This window comes from Leptinotarsa decemlineata, unplaced genomic scaffold (genome assembly GCF_025532065.1).
Source record: "Leptinotarsa decemlineata unplaced genomic scaffold, Ldec_3_MD MMD2_tig00026328_RagTag_RagTag, whole genome shotgun sequence".
Classification (NCBI taxonomy): Eukaryota; Metazoa; Arthropoda; class Insecta; order Coleoptera; family Chrysomelidae; genus Leptinotarsa; species Leptinotarsa decemlineata.
In genome coordinates this window covers 14,687,991-14,704,420 of record NW_027412688.1, presented here as the reverse complement: position 1 = coordinate 14,704,420, position 16,430 = coordinate 14,687,991, and the positions used below count along the sequence as shown (strand labels likewise).

At 33.4% G+C, this 16,430-nt stretch overlaps 2 protein-coding genes and 1 long non-coding RNA gene across 5 annotated transcripts in view; 2 read left to right on the top strand and 1 right to left on the bottom strand.

The window, feature by feature from the left end:
* Positions 1-16,430, top strand: part of LOC111509471 (glutathione S-transferase 1) — a 228,162-nt gene that overhangs the window by 156,063 nt on the left and 55,669 nt on the right. The gene's annotated exons all lie outside the window — the stretch shown is intronic.
* The window catches only part of LOC111509470 (uncharacterized), a 20,968-nt gene continuing 15,743 nt past the window's right edge, over positions 11,206-16,430 (top strand). Inside the window, exons 1-4 of one of the 2 annotated variants that reach the window (XM_074182776.1) lie at positions 11,206-11,586; positions 12,753-13,265; positions 13,332-13,611; positions 13,834-13,960. In XM_074182776.1, coding sequence (XP_074038877.1) covers positions 11,419-11,586; positions 12,753-13,265; positions 13,332-13,611; positions 13,834-13,960 — 1,088 coding nt within the window. In that variant the 5' untranslated portion in view covers positions 11,206-11,418. The remainder of the gene's footprint in view (positions 11,587-12,752; positions 13,266-13,331; positions 13,612-13,833; positions 13,961-16,430) is intronic. The other variant, XM_023165230.2, reaches the window with a different exon arrangement.
* Positions 13,811-16,430, bottom strand: part of LOC111509472 (uncharacterized) — a 25,545-nt gene continuing 22,925 nt past the window's right edge. For both annotated transcript variants that reach the window (XR_012467331.1, XR_012467332.1), the window contains 2 exons: positions 16,126-16,274; positions 13,811-13,975 (listed from right to left, as the gene is read on the bottom strand). This is a non-coding gene — a long non-coding RNA (uncharacterized lncRNA). The remainder of the gene's footprint in view (positions 13,976-16,125; positions 16,275-16,430) is intronic.

The following is a 16,430-nucleotide window of genomic DNA, read 5'->3' as shown; positions in this document are numbered from 1 at the left end:
TTTGGTTTTTTTCAGCTACTACCTTTAGCGTGCTCAACACCGTGCATATCCCTGATTCTTCAAAATTATTGATCCCATCTGCAGTAAATGCATATTCGGTTAAAACGTTTTCTAAGTTTTCATAAAAATTATTTACGGCTGTCTTATTAAATCCGTAAGATCGAGCTGCACTGGTATTTTCTGGTTTCCTCAGACTTAAATTTGCGTTTCGCCTACGATAACTATCCAGCCATTTTATTTTGATTCCAACTATAGTCCGTTCATAATTTGTTGATAGCTCACTGCAAGTTTGACCCTCATTAGAGAACTGAAATACAGAGAGGACAGCTAATATGATATAATAACAAAAACCAAACTAAAACTGGCAGTTTAAGATGTTTTCGACTAACCCACCTTGTATCTGAAGAAATACAATACCTCTATAAAACTTTTAATCCGATTATGTAGGTATTTTGAGTGGAAATGAGTGACCAGTGTCGTAGAGTATATGATTAAAACATTAGTTACTTTAAATAAATAAATATATTGATATTCTTAAACTGTAGGTACTGTAAACTGTATTTTTATTTAAAAAAAAAATTCTTTATTTTATTCAAAAATAATAAGTTACTTGCAAATTGTAAAAGATACATTTATTTAATTAATACCTATTTTTAAATGATATAAACTACGATTACTTACAAAACTATTCAAATTCAAAATAAACAGGATCATCTTCGGAATCCGAGTCGTCTTGCAGGTTAATAATTAGCGGTTGTGTCTACAGTCTCATCAATTATATTGTCAAGATCCCACATTTTTTGTTCTTCTTCTATTGCATGTCTTACTGCATCTCGCCAATTTTGTTCTGTAATATGTTGTAAAGACTCATATAACAATTCACGTACAGCTTGTATTTTATATGACGTATTTTTTCTAGCCACATAGCTTTTCATTCGTGCCCAAATGAGTTCAATTGGATTTAATTCGCAGTGGTAGGGTGGAAGTCTAAGGACTGTGATGTTTCGTCTTTCCGCCATTTTGTCAACTACGTATTTCTTGACCTTAGATTTGTGTTGCCGGGCAATTTTTAAAAGTTCTGCTTTAACCATTCCATCTTCGTAAGGCAGGGACTTATTCCGCAGCCAGTCAATGATAAGGTGCATTATCTAATACTATAATTGAGTTTGGTGGTATATGTTCAATCATCTGCTCAAAATACTTTCGAAAACATCAGCTGTAATCTCCTCGTGATAGTCGTTTGTGCTTTTGGATTCAAATTCCAACAAACCATGCTTAGCAAATCCTTTTTCACTGCCAATGTGAGAAACTATTAATCTACTGCCTTTACCAGAGGGTGGGGAAATACCAGTAGACCAACCTTCCATAAAGGCTTGCCTGGAGCTTGATATATTTTCATCTGTCCAAATTTTTGTGAGAGTATGATCTGCGTTTACCCACGTTTCGTCCTGAACATATTATCTCTTCCCGGTCAATCAAAAGTGATTTTCGGTCTGATTTCTCCCACCGGAAATTTAATTCTTTTAAAACTTGCCACAATTTGGTTCGTCCGACATGAGGCAAATCCGGGTCGTCTCTAACTTCTTGTAAAATTTTGTTTAAGTTGGGTATTTCTTTTTTGGAAAAAAATTCGTGAATTTTCCTTCGAATACCATTTTTGGCAAATTCATCAATTTCAATAGGTTTTCTCCCCCTCTTTAAGTATTCGTTTGTATTTGGGTTAGCTATACCTTTTTTTTTCTTTCTGATAGGAACCTATATATTGTTGACTCCTCTACGCCTGTCATGTTGGCACAAATCTTGATTATGTTCTGAACAGTGTTTGTGGGATTCTGAGAAACCAGAGCATCGTGAATGTTCAAAACAATAGTCTTTTCTCTTGGTGAATAGACAGACTTACTGACTGTACGCAACAGTACCGGTGTAAAACTTGATGATGTTGATGATGATGACGAAGCCATCGCAAGCAATCAAACAAAACAAGCAGGAACGAAAGGTACGTATATGTTTGTAGGAATATGAAAAAAAGTTACTCACGCACTGCACAAAATTCGCAAAATAAATATTAGAGACGTTAATTACTGCCGTAGACGCCGAAACACCAACGAGCCGTAAATTAAATGCGATTAAATAATGTACTAAACCAAAAATTATTTTCGTTCGTAACAACTTCACCCTTTCAAGGCAAGTTTCGAATATAAACTGAAGTTTTATATTTAATGAATAAACACCTCAGGAACCTCCGCCTATGATTTTACGAGTTTTACGACCGTTTTATGACTTGGGCCCTCATTTTGTGCTATCGACAAATTATGAACGGACTATAGGTGGATAGTACAGCTGATTCACTCTTGCAAATTCGTACGCCAGTTCCCTCACTTGTATGATTGTTAATCCATTATGCATCTTGGAACATTTTGCGATGTACTTATTCAGTAAAGTCTCTTCATTTATAGTGAACGATAGCCTTTTTATGGGAGATTGTTAAACAACTTTGAAGAGTTGTTGGTTTGATGCCGTATTTTTGTGCCGCTTTCCTAATAGATGAAGTATTATGTAAAACTTCATTAATCGCAGATTGTACAGCCTCTTCGTTAACTTCTCCCGTTCTATTTCCTTTTTTCACGTATATTCGCGGCATGATCCTGAAATAATATTTGCAATGAAGTATAATTTCTAATGCATACGGGGTAAATTTGTACAGTACGAATCTACTCCACTCATAACTGCACGAATGTATCCCAACCAAAGCATTCAACAAATAAATTTCAAATAAAAATAACGGTTGTTGTTATACCAAAATCAATATTTGCATAATAATTACACACTTATTCCACATCTTTTATAAATAATTTAAACAATTTGAGCATACCGTTAAATGAATGAATGATTTCAGAGACGAATCGAAAAATTACTTACATGGAGTGAAAATGTTGAACACTTGATTGGACAACATAATAGCCAAGAGTTTTCAAAAATAATGTATTCTCTGTTGACAGTTGTTGATGCTGATGTTGGTGACGACTTATGAAGGATATGGTGATGAATTATTATTAGTTAACACCATACTTTTGCTTCAATTCCAAACGAATTATTTCTTCAATTTTAAAATCAATGAGCCTAGAATGTTGGTCAAGCATCCGCACTGTAATGTTGTTTATTTCGTTAATGATTATAAATAACAATACTTTGAATGAATCTATTTGTGAGCTAACATTGCTTCTTGTAACGATGACGCAGCTGACGCAGCGGCGGCACCTCATGTCGATAATGGATGAAACATAAACATGGTAAACGAATCTGCGAAGTGAATCGATGTTGGTAGTTCTTTGGTAATATATGCCAAATATGCAATAATTCCCGAGGTTCAGCTTTCGATAGAGTTTTCAATTCAGCATCGGTTAAATTACGCAAAGACGTATCTCTGAGCATTTTTGCAGGCATTATGAAGTAGAAACTGTAGGCGCAGATGTCCGCAATTACTTTGGTCAACATTTTGATACCAATCATTGTAATATGTAATCGTTATACCTCTTCCAAAATATTGTACCATATGTAAAGCATTGCCGTTTTTAATGTAAGCTACCCAATGCATAAAGACTCCACGAAAATGTGGTATTTTCAAATGATGGGCACATTTTTTAATTTCCGAATCATATAACGCTCTATGGGGTAACTTCAGTAATTTTTTTTTTGCTTTTTCAAGTAGAGACCTCGTCCTTTGCGTTGATGTTGTTTCTTCAGGAACAGACCAAATCTTCTAGATGTTTTGCGTAGGTACAAAGCGGAATCCAAATGTTCCATAGCTTTATTGTGATCTTCGAGTTTATTTTTGGCACTTTCTGCATATATCACGGTTTTTGCGATGGCGCTCGCTCCCCCTGCCAATGAACCCAGAGCTGAAAAGCCTGCAAATATAGGTATGAGTGGTAGGATTCCTCCAGGTTTTGCTTCGAATGGAATAACTCTCGGTTCACATATCTCCTTACGTCCTCCAGCTTCATGGACGGCCATTTTTGCTGCCATAAGAGCCGATTCCGCGGATTTCTTTACGTTATTCGTCGTGGGGTTCCAGTTTTTGATTATATTTTGCAAAATGCTGCGTCGAAATGAATTCACACTTCCCATTCCTAATTTGCGTTTGGACTTCATCACTCCAGTGACGAATAGAGCACTCGCCTTCTCGCCAAGTGTTGCGTCTTTAGATTTCACTCGTTGCCACGCCTTTTCTTCGAGAGCTTTGTCAGCTCGATGTCTAGCTTCAAGAGACGTATCTTGCGAATATGTCAAGACGTGCTGTTTATGAGACGAGTCTAATGGATTGATATCAAAATCACCTCGTGCAAGACGTTCTTGTAGTTTTGTACCAGAACTGCAATACTGATAACCAGGTAAGTGTAATGGTAGCTTATTGATTAGCGTATTGACGATACCTTCTTCGTGATGAGTCAACATTGGGAACAGAAGGTATAACAACTTAGGTATAAATTACACAGATTTAAATGTAATCAGTTAGTTTTGAAAATGGTGTAATAGCCGAAACTAGTCAACAATAAAGATATATCGTGGAAAATAGACAAAAGTGTGTTTTTGTAGTGTATCCTCAGTGAACATTGGGAATGACGTCAATGTGCACGCTACATATTGGAATGAATCGCCCAACCACCGATCAGAAGATGGATGTCGTTCCGCAAGACAATACATTACCAATAAACAACTTGGACTATTTGGATGATGGTGTCATGTATGGAAATAAACACGGCAAGTTGTTGCCCAATTCCATTCACGCCATCATATGTGATCCATCAGGGTGTGGATACCCAAACAACTGATACGCGACAATTGCAACATGATTGTATTTATGAACATGTATTCGATGAACACGTTTTTCTCGACATGTATTTCGATCAATTCAAGAGAACGTGTGCCGAATGTTGGCGCGACAAGTACATAAGTGTGTGTAAAGAGACATGAAAACGTTATTTGTCGATATGAAACCGCTCAGTAAAGAAGTCGATGTTGTGCGCAAGAACAACATTATTGATATTTAAAAAAGTATAAGAAAAAAGTATCTAGCTCTGAAATTGGGAAAGTCTGAAGAGGATGACTCATTCTAAAAGTTTTTCCAAATATATCGAGAGCACTAAAGGATATAGCTGAAATCTCTAAAACAACGGTAGATCATTTGAGACGTGGTGGTGTCACCAAGAAGAAGGAGAAGAAAGAGGAAATGATGGAACCATTCGATCAATCTCGAGCACTTGAAGAAACACAATTTTCACCACTTGGAGATGTTATTGAAACGGGAAAAGATAGTAATTATGATGAGGTATTCCTCGAGTCACCATCACTACCACCATTATCAATAGATAATATTTCAGAGGAGAGTATGATGGAGGGCTTGGAGCAATGGTAAGGAAGGATATTTTTGATGGTGTCTAACACTTACCAAAAATAAACTTCGCCTTTTATTTTCAAAAGTTTCTAGGATAGTTATCACTATTTTTGTTCTTTTTTTTTAAATATTTATTTGAAAATAATAAAGACGAGTATTATTATTATCCACCCCTATCACACAAATATGTCATGAAACACTGGGCTAAAGATAATTCGATCGATAAAATATCTATAATGGGTCAGAATGTTAAAAATTTGGAGCTCGCCATCAACAAAAAAGAAGAAAGAAAAAATCGGCGAAACCTTCCTTCAGTGTACTAAATTCAATTGTTTTACAGTGTTTTACAGTGACAAGATTCAACTTGTCCGAGAGCTGCATAAACCAATTAGAAAAAATATCCCTCAACTCCGTATCATTATCAAGGCACTGGATGATTTATGGCAGATAGACTTCTTGGCTGACATGAGATCGTACGCTCACCAAAATCAAAATTTCAAACTCATTCTAGTCGTCATAGACTGTTTTTCGAAATTCGCGTGGACTTGACCGCTGAAATCGAAAACGGGAGTAGAAATCACCAAAACGTTTGCAGATATTTTGGAACATACGAAACGTCATCCAAAAATGTACAAACTGATCAAGGAACAGAATTTTACAACAATAAATTTTGAACTTTGATGAAAAAAACATGAAATAAATCACACAACATCACTAGGGTCTCTATGGCTGAACATATCATTAGGACGAATTTCACTAGTTCGGACTTCCATTGTCTACTATATGAAATGATTTGAAATCCCTGAAACAACTAAAAAAGAATAATTAAAAATGAATAGCTGAAAATAACAATTATATTAAGCAAAATGAACATGAAATGAAATAATAGTGAAATAAAATACCAGTAAAAATAGAACAATTGAACAAATAAAAAGAAAAAAATAAAAACTGGAGAGATTCCAAGTCACGTTAGTTCACGACGTTTCGAATGTTAGTATCTACAATCGTCTTCGGGTGATGACTGGGATAAGTCGCTGGTTCCGGGTCCGCACCGGGTATTCAACGTTTGTTTGAAGGTGACTGACAATGTTTCATGACAAATTTCACTAGTTCGGACTTCCATTGTCTACTATACAGGGCTTTTCATGATGAGCGTTAATTAGCCGTTTCTGACAAACTATTTAACGGATCAACCTGAAAATTTCACAGTATGCATAAATCAATATGACCTACACGCCTAAAATATTTCAGACGAAGCGGCCTTGTCGCTTCTACTATAAAGTAGCGGTTTCTTTGATTTTTCAAATGGAACACCCCATATATAATATCATATTATGATTCATTATCACTTTGTCAACAAATTCATATACTATTTCCCTATACCTATCTATTACCGTTTAGAAGGTATAAATTAATTTCGATATTTTTTTTACCAAACATGAACTTTTATAAATGCTGATAATCTTGAACTCTCTTGCACTAAATCGATCAAATTTGAAATGGAGTGGAGTGATACTATGAGGATCTTCACTATGAGTCATATTTTCATTTGCCTCATACAGGGTCTTCAAAAAATGCAGATACTTTGATCTCATGAAAAAATTAGTGGAACTCAATTTTTTCAAATGGAACACCCTGAATATTTCAACATTTTTGAGCTCTACATCCAATTTTAGATCAACTTTGCTCAGATAATACTATTTCTATTTTGAACCGTTTTCGAGATAAACTGTTTCAAACGGAAACTGACATGGTTTTCTTGCTCGTTTTTTTGAATTCATCACTAATTTTGGATATTCAACATTTTTTTTATACTTTTTTATACCCTGTATGAGGCAAATGAAAATATGACTCGGAGTGAAGATCCTCATAGTATCACTCCACTCCATTTCAAATTTGACCGTTTTAGTGCAAGAGAGTTCAAGATTATCAGCATTTATAAAAGTTCATGTTTGGTAAAAAAAAATATCGAAATTAATTTATATCTTCTAAACGGTAATAGATAGGTATAGGGAAATAGTATATGAATTTGTTGATAATGAATCATAATATGATATTACATACGGGGTGTTCCATTTGAAAAATCAAAGAAGCCCCTACTTTATAGTAGAAGCGACAACGCCGCTTCGTCTAAAATATTTTAGGCATGTAGGTCATATTGACTTATGCATACTGTGGAATTTTCAGGTTGATCCGTTGAATAGTTTGCCAGAAACGGCTAATTAACGCTCATTATGAAAAGCCCCGTATAAAATGATTTGAAATCCCTGAAACAACTAAAAAAGGATAATTAAAAATGAATAGCTGATGACTCACCCAGTCATCGCCCGAAGACGATTGTAGATACTAACAATCGAAACGTCGTGAACTAACGTGACTTGGAATCTCTCCAGTTTTTAATTTTTTCTTTTTTCATTTCTTTATTTTTATTTGTTCAATTGTTCTATTTTTACTTGTATTTTATTTCACTATTATTTCATTTCAGGTTTATTTTGCTTAATATAATTGTTATTTTCCGCTATTCATTTTTAATTATTATTTTTTAGTTGTTTCAGGGATTCCAAATCATTTTATATAGTAAACAATGGAAGTCCGAACTAGTGAAATTCATCATGAAACATTGTCAGTCACCTTCAAACATACCATTAGGACGTTGAAAGAAAGACTTTTCAAATATTTCAGTATGAATGGCACCTGCAAACGGTTGAATGTCTTGTCTGAAATCAGAAAATCCTACAATCGACAAAACCAACGAAAAACAAATACTTGAATCAACATAGGTACTTCCACCTGAAAATAGCTAGACCGAAGAAATTCAAAGTCGGCGATGTTGTGCGAATCAGTAAGGCAAAACACGTTTTCGACAAGGGTGATACACCCAATTGGACTAGGTACGGAATTATTCAAAATTATCATCCAACATTACTAACTCTGTCACCTTTATGCTAGAAGATATGAAAGGTGCATCTATTTGGGGTGCTTTCTATAGGAAAGAATAACTCAAAAATGCAAATCCTGATATATATCTTGTGGAAAAATTGTTGAGGAAAAAATGCAAAAACATGTACTTTAAATGGTTAGGTTTGGATAACAAACATAACAGTTGGATCGAAAACGTCGATATTATATGGAATCTTAAGGAAAACAACCACACTGAAATTGTATTGGAAGGTCCTTTTGTAAAGAAATATTTGTGTTCAACACACGCACACACACACAAACACACACACACACATAATATCTGAAATTGACCACGCTATAAGAGCGCATGTAAACACACATGGATATTCAGTTTGAAAACAAAAATGTTTCTCGATAGTGGTTACGCTAGTGAAGTTGAAGTAATGTGTGATAGTGATGGTGAGGATTACAATGAAACTCTAAGTGTAATCGACAGAGCGTTGAGGCAGTACGAAGTGACTGCTTGAAACGAACACCAATTGCTATTGATGACATTCCCCATGGAATCTTATGAAATTCGGCCCAAGGCCATCCAGAGACTTTAGCCCATGCATAATTTTGAAGCAACAATTCTCCATTTGTTCCATCAATTTAATAACTTATGAATTACCAACCTTCATTGACATCCTGCAGACGATAAAGGAAAATTTCTTCAAATCACATATCAATGAGTATGTAGATGAGTATGATCCAATCACAAAACGTTGCGGAAATTACATTTACGTCACACGGTACATCGAAAGTAATAACAAACAAATTTCTGTTTCCAATGATACCACGAATATGAAGCTGTCTCAACAAGATGTAAACGATGTCCTGAATACCCATAGAGGGGTGCTCTCTGATCGTATCGCTATGCCGGATGCCATAAACGTTTGTGACTATCATCGACGTGTTTTTAATATTATTCAATTATGGATTTATACGGAAACAGTAAAAACATTGATTGATGTCTCCCGTCTATCAGAGATAAAATTATTGAAAGGATAATAAAAATATCAAAGGAAAAAACACACATATTTCAAATATTGTCAAAAGACATATGAAAGCTACAAACAGTGAATTCAAAAGGAACGATGATAATGGAAGTTGCACCATTTCTGATAACAAAAATTCTTATATTGTTACTAAAAATGCAGTTGAAAACTTAATGTGCTGTAATCTCAGATGCGTCCTTTGTAATATTTGTATACATGCTTTCAAATATATGTGCTGATTATTTTGTAAGGCTCGCCATATGTAAACACATTCATTATGTTGTACTATAAATACATACAAATGTATTTAATATAAGCTCGCAATCCAACCCGGTTCTAAAAAATCAAACTCATTCAGAAGGGGTAAAATTGAGCGAAGAAGTTTATATTCATTTAAATACACTTGGTATCCTCGGCATCTTCTGTTAACTGTAGCAATAATCAACGTGAGGAGAAAGTGAATACAGCCAAATGAATTGAACAGAAATGCCTGGAAATCAATGGCATAAATCAAGAATTATCTGATCCAGATGCACTGCAGCACTCTCTTAAACAACCCAATAATGTGTACCACTTATTGCAAGTAAATAACACAAAAAAGTATATAGTAAGTTTATCAATAAGGAACCTGCAAATACAAAAGTTAAAAAGCAACTTCAGTTTGTTTCAACTAAAAAAGAAAGAGTTGTTAATAAGGAGGTGTAAAAAGGGTGACAACAATGAAATATCTGAATATGAAAGAAAGTCTGCAGTCGCAGCAAGAACTTAATATTTCTAAGAATCCTGCAGAAGATCAAAATTATTTTTAAATGGTTTTTGAATTGAAATTAGTAGAATTACATTATTTTTTTGTTAAGCCTATTTGTAATAAATTTAAATAATAAAGTGCATTTTATTTCGACTGACACCTATAAAACACAAAGATCAGTGCTATGAAAGCTGTTAAATTATTTCATTGCTTCAAGTTGTTTTAAGTTTAATTTGCTAGGCATGATAGAATTATAGAAAAGTAAGTTTTCACCATCAGATACCTATATATTTCAAATTCCCCCGTCAAATAATGCACACTTGACGGGAGACATGCGCAGTAGAGGGAGCCATGTTGTATGTTTACGTGCTCCTCAAATACATATATAGCTTCTCTTGTCTAAGCTTAAGCTATATAGGAAGAACTAGATTTGAGCAAAGTCAGTCTAATTCCGAACATCAAAGGTACCATTACCAGTCGAAAGCAAATGAGACTTTGCCGAAACGTCGTGAAATTAGTCCCAGTGAGGATAACCACACTGCAGTGACTTAGGGAATAAAACAGCGAAACATTGATTATGTCAAAGTTGCCAACATGAATGAAATTGTTCAATTCGCAAGAGATTTTCATATGAATAATAAGGAAAAAAATTGAGGATATTTTGTTTAGATTTCATTCAATTTCGGTATATTGAAATACCTGTTTCGTTATATACACCTCAAAATTTCTATTTAATGAAATTTCACAATAATAAGTAATTTTTCATTTCATAATTCTTCTCAGGAAGATATTCTCTTCATCTTTTTTGAATGCAAAACAAGTAACTCTCTTTTGCAAGGTGAGTTTACGTGGAGTAGCGTTGAAAATTGAAAACAAGATAGCTTTCGTTTCAATTATAATGGTCTCTTTACGACGGTTAGTTATCAAGATGGCCTTCTTACAGCCCAAAACATTTTCAAAAATAATTCTGGAGAAGTCATTAGCTGATCCATTCTCAATAAAGATGAAGAAGTAAAGAGCCGATACCTTTCTTTCCCAGCCGTGTAACTATTTTGAACCGTTAAAAAATTGTCTCCAACCCGAGTACGCCTCACGAATTAAATCCGGTCAGGTGGTAACCCTTGTTTCTGTGTTCATGTGAAGTATGTGATCGTATTTTGTAATAACTTTTGTGAGGTTAGTTTTTCTTCATGGAATCACTAAGAACAGAAATCTAAACACTAACGACCAACAATTGTTTTTCAAGTTAAAGGCTACTAAACACGATTAATAAATGTCTGAAAGAGAAATCGAGCAAAATATTGAACCAAATGTGACTGCGCCTAAATATTGAAAAAATGGGCGAACATTATAATTTGCGTTGGAATAATTATTCCAACAATTTGATACAGGTTTTTTCAGAACACCAGCACCAAGAAATACTGGTAGATGTAGTTCTCATCTGCGAAGGACAATATGTAAGGGCACACAAACTAATTCTGTCTGCTTGTAGTAGCTTCTTTCAGGTACGTTGATTTTCATTAAATATATATTTGTTAAAACCTCTTCAATTTGACAGAGCATCATTTCCAACACTAATGATCTTATAATTAATTAATTAATTTATTTGAACCGCATTCATGTTTGAATTTAGAAATAGTCTTCAGTGCAATATAATTATTTTTTGCAAGAGTCAAACTAATTTACAAGAAATTTTACAGATGTTGATATGCTCAGGGAGTTAACAATCATGGATTTTAAAAAGATTATTTGTAAGATGTATTTAACAATTCCAAGCTGGAATGGTGATGATTTGCTTATTTCAAAATCCTAAAAATTGTCTCATTTTGACTATAATTTCTACATAAAGGAACTTTAAAAATATTCATTATTTCTATTCCTTTCAGTATTTACAGAAAGGGTGCATTGTTTGACTATTTCGGAGAATCATTATAGCCATTGACAACTTAATGCACAAATATGATATCCGTTTTAAGTGTTCTATAAATAAGGTACTTTTCAACACCAGTCATCAACAATTTTCCTATTCGGGTAAGGAAAACAATGAACTACGTAGGTTGATGCAGGTTTTTTGGACAATTATCAAGAAAAACGTATACAAATCTTTATTAAACCTAATGTTAAACCATGTAGAAACCTAGCACTCAAACTTTGTAACGAACAGTATTGAAAGATGACTTGTTCTGTTCATCAGATTCAATTTATTCATCCTCTTCAGCTGAAGTTTCATTTCTTGCCAATGGATTCGGGTTCCTTTTTCCATGCATTTGAAAAGTATCAAAGCTGAAAACACACACTTATAATGAGAACCTGATGTTTCTTTTCACATCAAAATGTGTGTATATCCTCAGATAAGAACACAAACTGTACTCAACTCAAGATCTCAAAGAAATGACTCAACCCCCTTTGTTCAATCACCCATTCATAGGTTCTCATACAGTATCCTTAATTTTTTTGCACTTATAATTTTTTTCTAGAATTCTCCACCACACAAAAATTTTGTACCGCACAAAAATTTTGATAATTGTTTCTTTATAATTAGTATAAGAGCAAAAATGAATAAGAAGTTTATGCCTAAAAATAATTTTTACATTTCAAGTCAAAGCTACTGTTCATTATTTATTTTCAATTTCTGATAAGTTGTGTCATTGCATATACATTTTTATTACAGGAAATGTTTAAGGCCTATGGTAATATTTCAAATCCGTTTATTGTGATGAATGGAATCAAGTTGGCACATCTGCGTCACATCATTGAATTTATATATCATGGAGAAATAAAAGTTTTAGATTCTGATCTCGAAGGTGTTTTAGCATTAGGAGAATATTTCCAGGTAAAAGGTCTTTGTTCTGTCAAAGTTAAACATAGTTTACAACCAGAGGAAACTAAAAGTGTTCCTCAGAGTACGGCAGTAGCTACAAGTCCAAAACTTCGAAGTATAAACTCCAATCTAGGTCACCCCAATCAAACACCCAGTGTTTCTCCTAGGTCAGTAAATAATAACACACCCAATAGAACAGAAATAGAAAGCAAACAAATAACCAAAGTGGTGGAGGATGAACATTTTTCCCATAATTCAGAAAACACTAATTCATTTGAGAAGAATATGAAAACTAGATTAGCACAACTCAGCGATTCTGAACAACCTGTGAAAAAGAAACCAAAATCTCAGATTGTATTCAAGGTATGTGTTTAAATAGATTATGCTGAGTATAAAAAAGAAGATAGGTTAATATCATTTCAATTTCAGGAAGAATTTTCCCATGAAATGAAAAGTTGTCTTGATAACAAATCAGTATCCAGGGAAGATAAGGAAGTGAAAAAAAATATTGGGATATTGGAAAATGCAAATTTTAAAGATATACCAAAAAGTGGTTTAACATATGTTTCTGAAAAAAAAGAGGTGGGTTCGACTGTACCTGCCATAGAAGAAACAATAGATGTAAAACCTGAGAAAATTCCTCGACCAGCAAATGCTTTCATGATTTTTGCAAATGAGTGGCGAAAAAAATTGTCGGTGGAGCATCCAGGTAATGTCCATTTCATTTTTATATTTTTTGTTCGAAAATTCAAAATTTTGAATTTGATGTGAATGTACCATATAAAATTTTCCAATAAAATGTATGATTTTTGTAAAATTAAATTTTATTATTGGTTCAATCAATTTTATAGATGGTGATATTTGTTCGTAACAATAAACTATTGATCATGTAAATTGAAACACAGTGATATGACTAAATATTTTATTTCAGGAGACAACAGTAAAAGCATATCCGTTAAACTTGGCAACTTATGGAAATCATTGAGTTCAGAAACAAGAGAGTCTTATTATTCTGCAGCACGACAAGCACAACTTGAACACCAGTTGAAATATCCTGGGTAAGATTTGTATACCTGAAATTCAATTTCAAAGTTTCATATTCTAGTTTCAAATCAAATAAAAAAAAACAATGTTGAAGATCGTTCCAAAGTTTTTAAGTGGATATAGTGAATAGGCTGATATTTTGAAGGTAGAATAATTCAAAGTAATTGATACATATGAAAGTATATACAGAAGAATTTATATAGAGCGTGACTCACGGTGGATGGTAGGTTAGACGTTTATGGTGAACGCAACACAGGATTTTTCTGAAAACATCTTACATTTCCTTACCTGTTCTATAAATCTAAAATATTTTCGTCGTTGCCACTTCTATCAAAAAGTCCTAGCAACTTTATTTTTTTAAATAGAACACTCCATATTTCAATACATTTTTGGAAGCGCTCCATATTTCAACACATTTTTGAAAGCTCTGTTATATTATAATATTTTTTTGTTGATAATGTCCTATACCTGTCTCTATCGGTTTTTGAGATAAAAAAAATTGTGCTAAATACGACCCTAATTGAACCTAAGTATGTCAGTACTCTCAATTCATGAAAAGTTGATATTTTGATGTTAGTTTGGACAAACTCGAAATATTTAATCAACCCCATATCATACAGGGCGTGCTAAAATTACTATTACTTCCATTATGCATAAAAGTTGTCAAAAGTTCATTTTTTCAAAAGAAACCCCTGTATATTACTCGATAAATTGAAAGGTGATTAAAAATGCTTCACTATACTTAAATCATAAAGTTTACTTAATAAAGTCACTTCTGGAATCATTATTTTTTCAAGTATTTGGTTTTAGGTAGCAGTGGAATTATCGAGCTTATAACAAACATTTTGGTTACTTTTATTAGTAATTTACAAATGGTTATTGACGGTGTTTCAAAACATCTTCTAAAATGAATGCAAATATCGATTATTCAAACGAAGTTCTTATGAAATTATTTATTACACATGAACAAAGCAATCAAATAATTGACAGAACTTGCAGAAAATTCAACCAAATGTATCCTGCATTAAGTCAAATGGACGAGAGGAAGTTTGTAAGGTTACAAAATAGTTTTTTTAACTATGGCTCAAAGTTTCCAGGAAACAAATGTACCAAAAATCAGTCATTTCTAGGTAAAAAGTAAGATTTCCTGAGCTATAACATGTGAAAGTACAGAAAATGTCAGAATTAGGATGATTAAAAATAACAAAATATCACATTTTTACAATAAATGCTGGAAATGTCCATTACATTCTAAAAATTTCAAAATGTTCTTTTGTACGCGACTTGTGCTTGCTTCAATTTCATGGAGATCCAGTTCTTCTTTGGTAGACACTGGAGTACTGTACACCCTTTCTTTAAAAACATCCCATAAAAAAAGTCAAGTGGCGTGAGATCGGGTGATTGGTGGTCAATCCCTCGGCCCTAAACGCCTAAACCAATGATCGTCAAACATTTTGTAAAGTTTCCTGGAAACTTCCTAGGTGGAATGAGCTGGCGCTCCGTCCAGTTGAAACCACGAATTCTTATATTCCTCTAAAGGCAAATTTTTGAGTCATCATAAATTAAAAGCTAATTTTATTATTCAACAAAAGTCATTTTTTGTGGAGGAAAAAATCCGTTTTTTTATCGACCTTTTTTGGGTAATTGTTACAATTACAATTAGGTAACAATTACCCAAAATAGGTCGATGAAAAAAACTAATTTTATTGTTCTTCAAAATACAGAAAACATTCATGTAAAATTTTTATAATATTCTTGCTGCATTCTTGTTTTATCTGACAGAATTCTAGTACTAGGCAAATCAGTGGGCTTATTTCTAAGTACATAGATCACATCATATGGAGAATTCAATGTAACTTTTTTGGCCTACTTTTGGCAAAATTGAACTCATTGAACCTAATCTAAATAATTTCAAACCTTGTTTGTTCATAGCATAGTCTTTCAAAATTTTATCACACTGTACATGTCTTCAGCATTATACTCTGCCTGTGTTTGTTTATTGGATTCATTGACATTGAAAATAATATTACTTGTTCTTTGTTGCCTATCCATCAGTTCTGCAAACAACAAGTTCTCTAAACAACTTTCAAATTTAGATTTCATTTCAATATTCATATCCTTTTTTATTTGTTCTACTGTTTGCAGTTTCCAATATGTAAAAACAAATAAGGGGTAATACCTGTAGCTTTGTAAAGAGAAATCTACTAGATTCTGTTTGGGGTTTGCGAAACATGGCACGAGTGCACTTTTTCTGTGTAATGAAGAGACGTTTGACAGCAGGTGATTGTCCCCATACTATGATTCCGTATGTCAGTGTTAACTGAATTTCTGCAAAATAGAAGTTTCCATTACTGGAGTTGTCAGGACCTTATACATATAGCGTATTTGAATTATTTTGGTGTTAATATTTTTTATTAGATTAGATATGTGGTTTCCCAATTTAGTTTATCATTTATATTCAGACCTAAGAACTTAATATAGGTA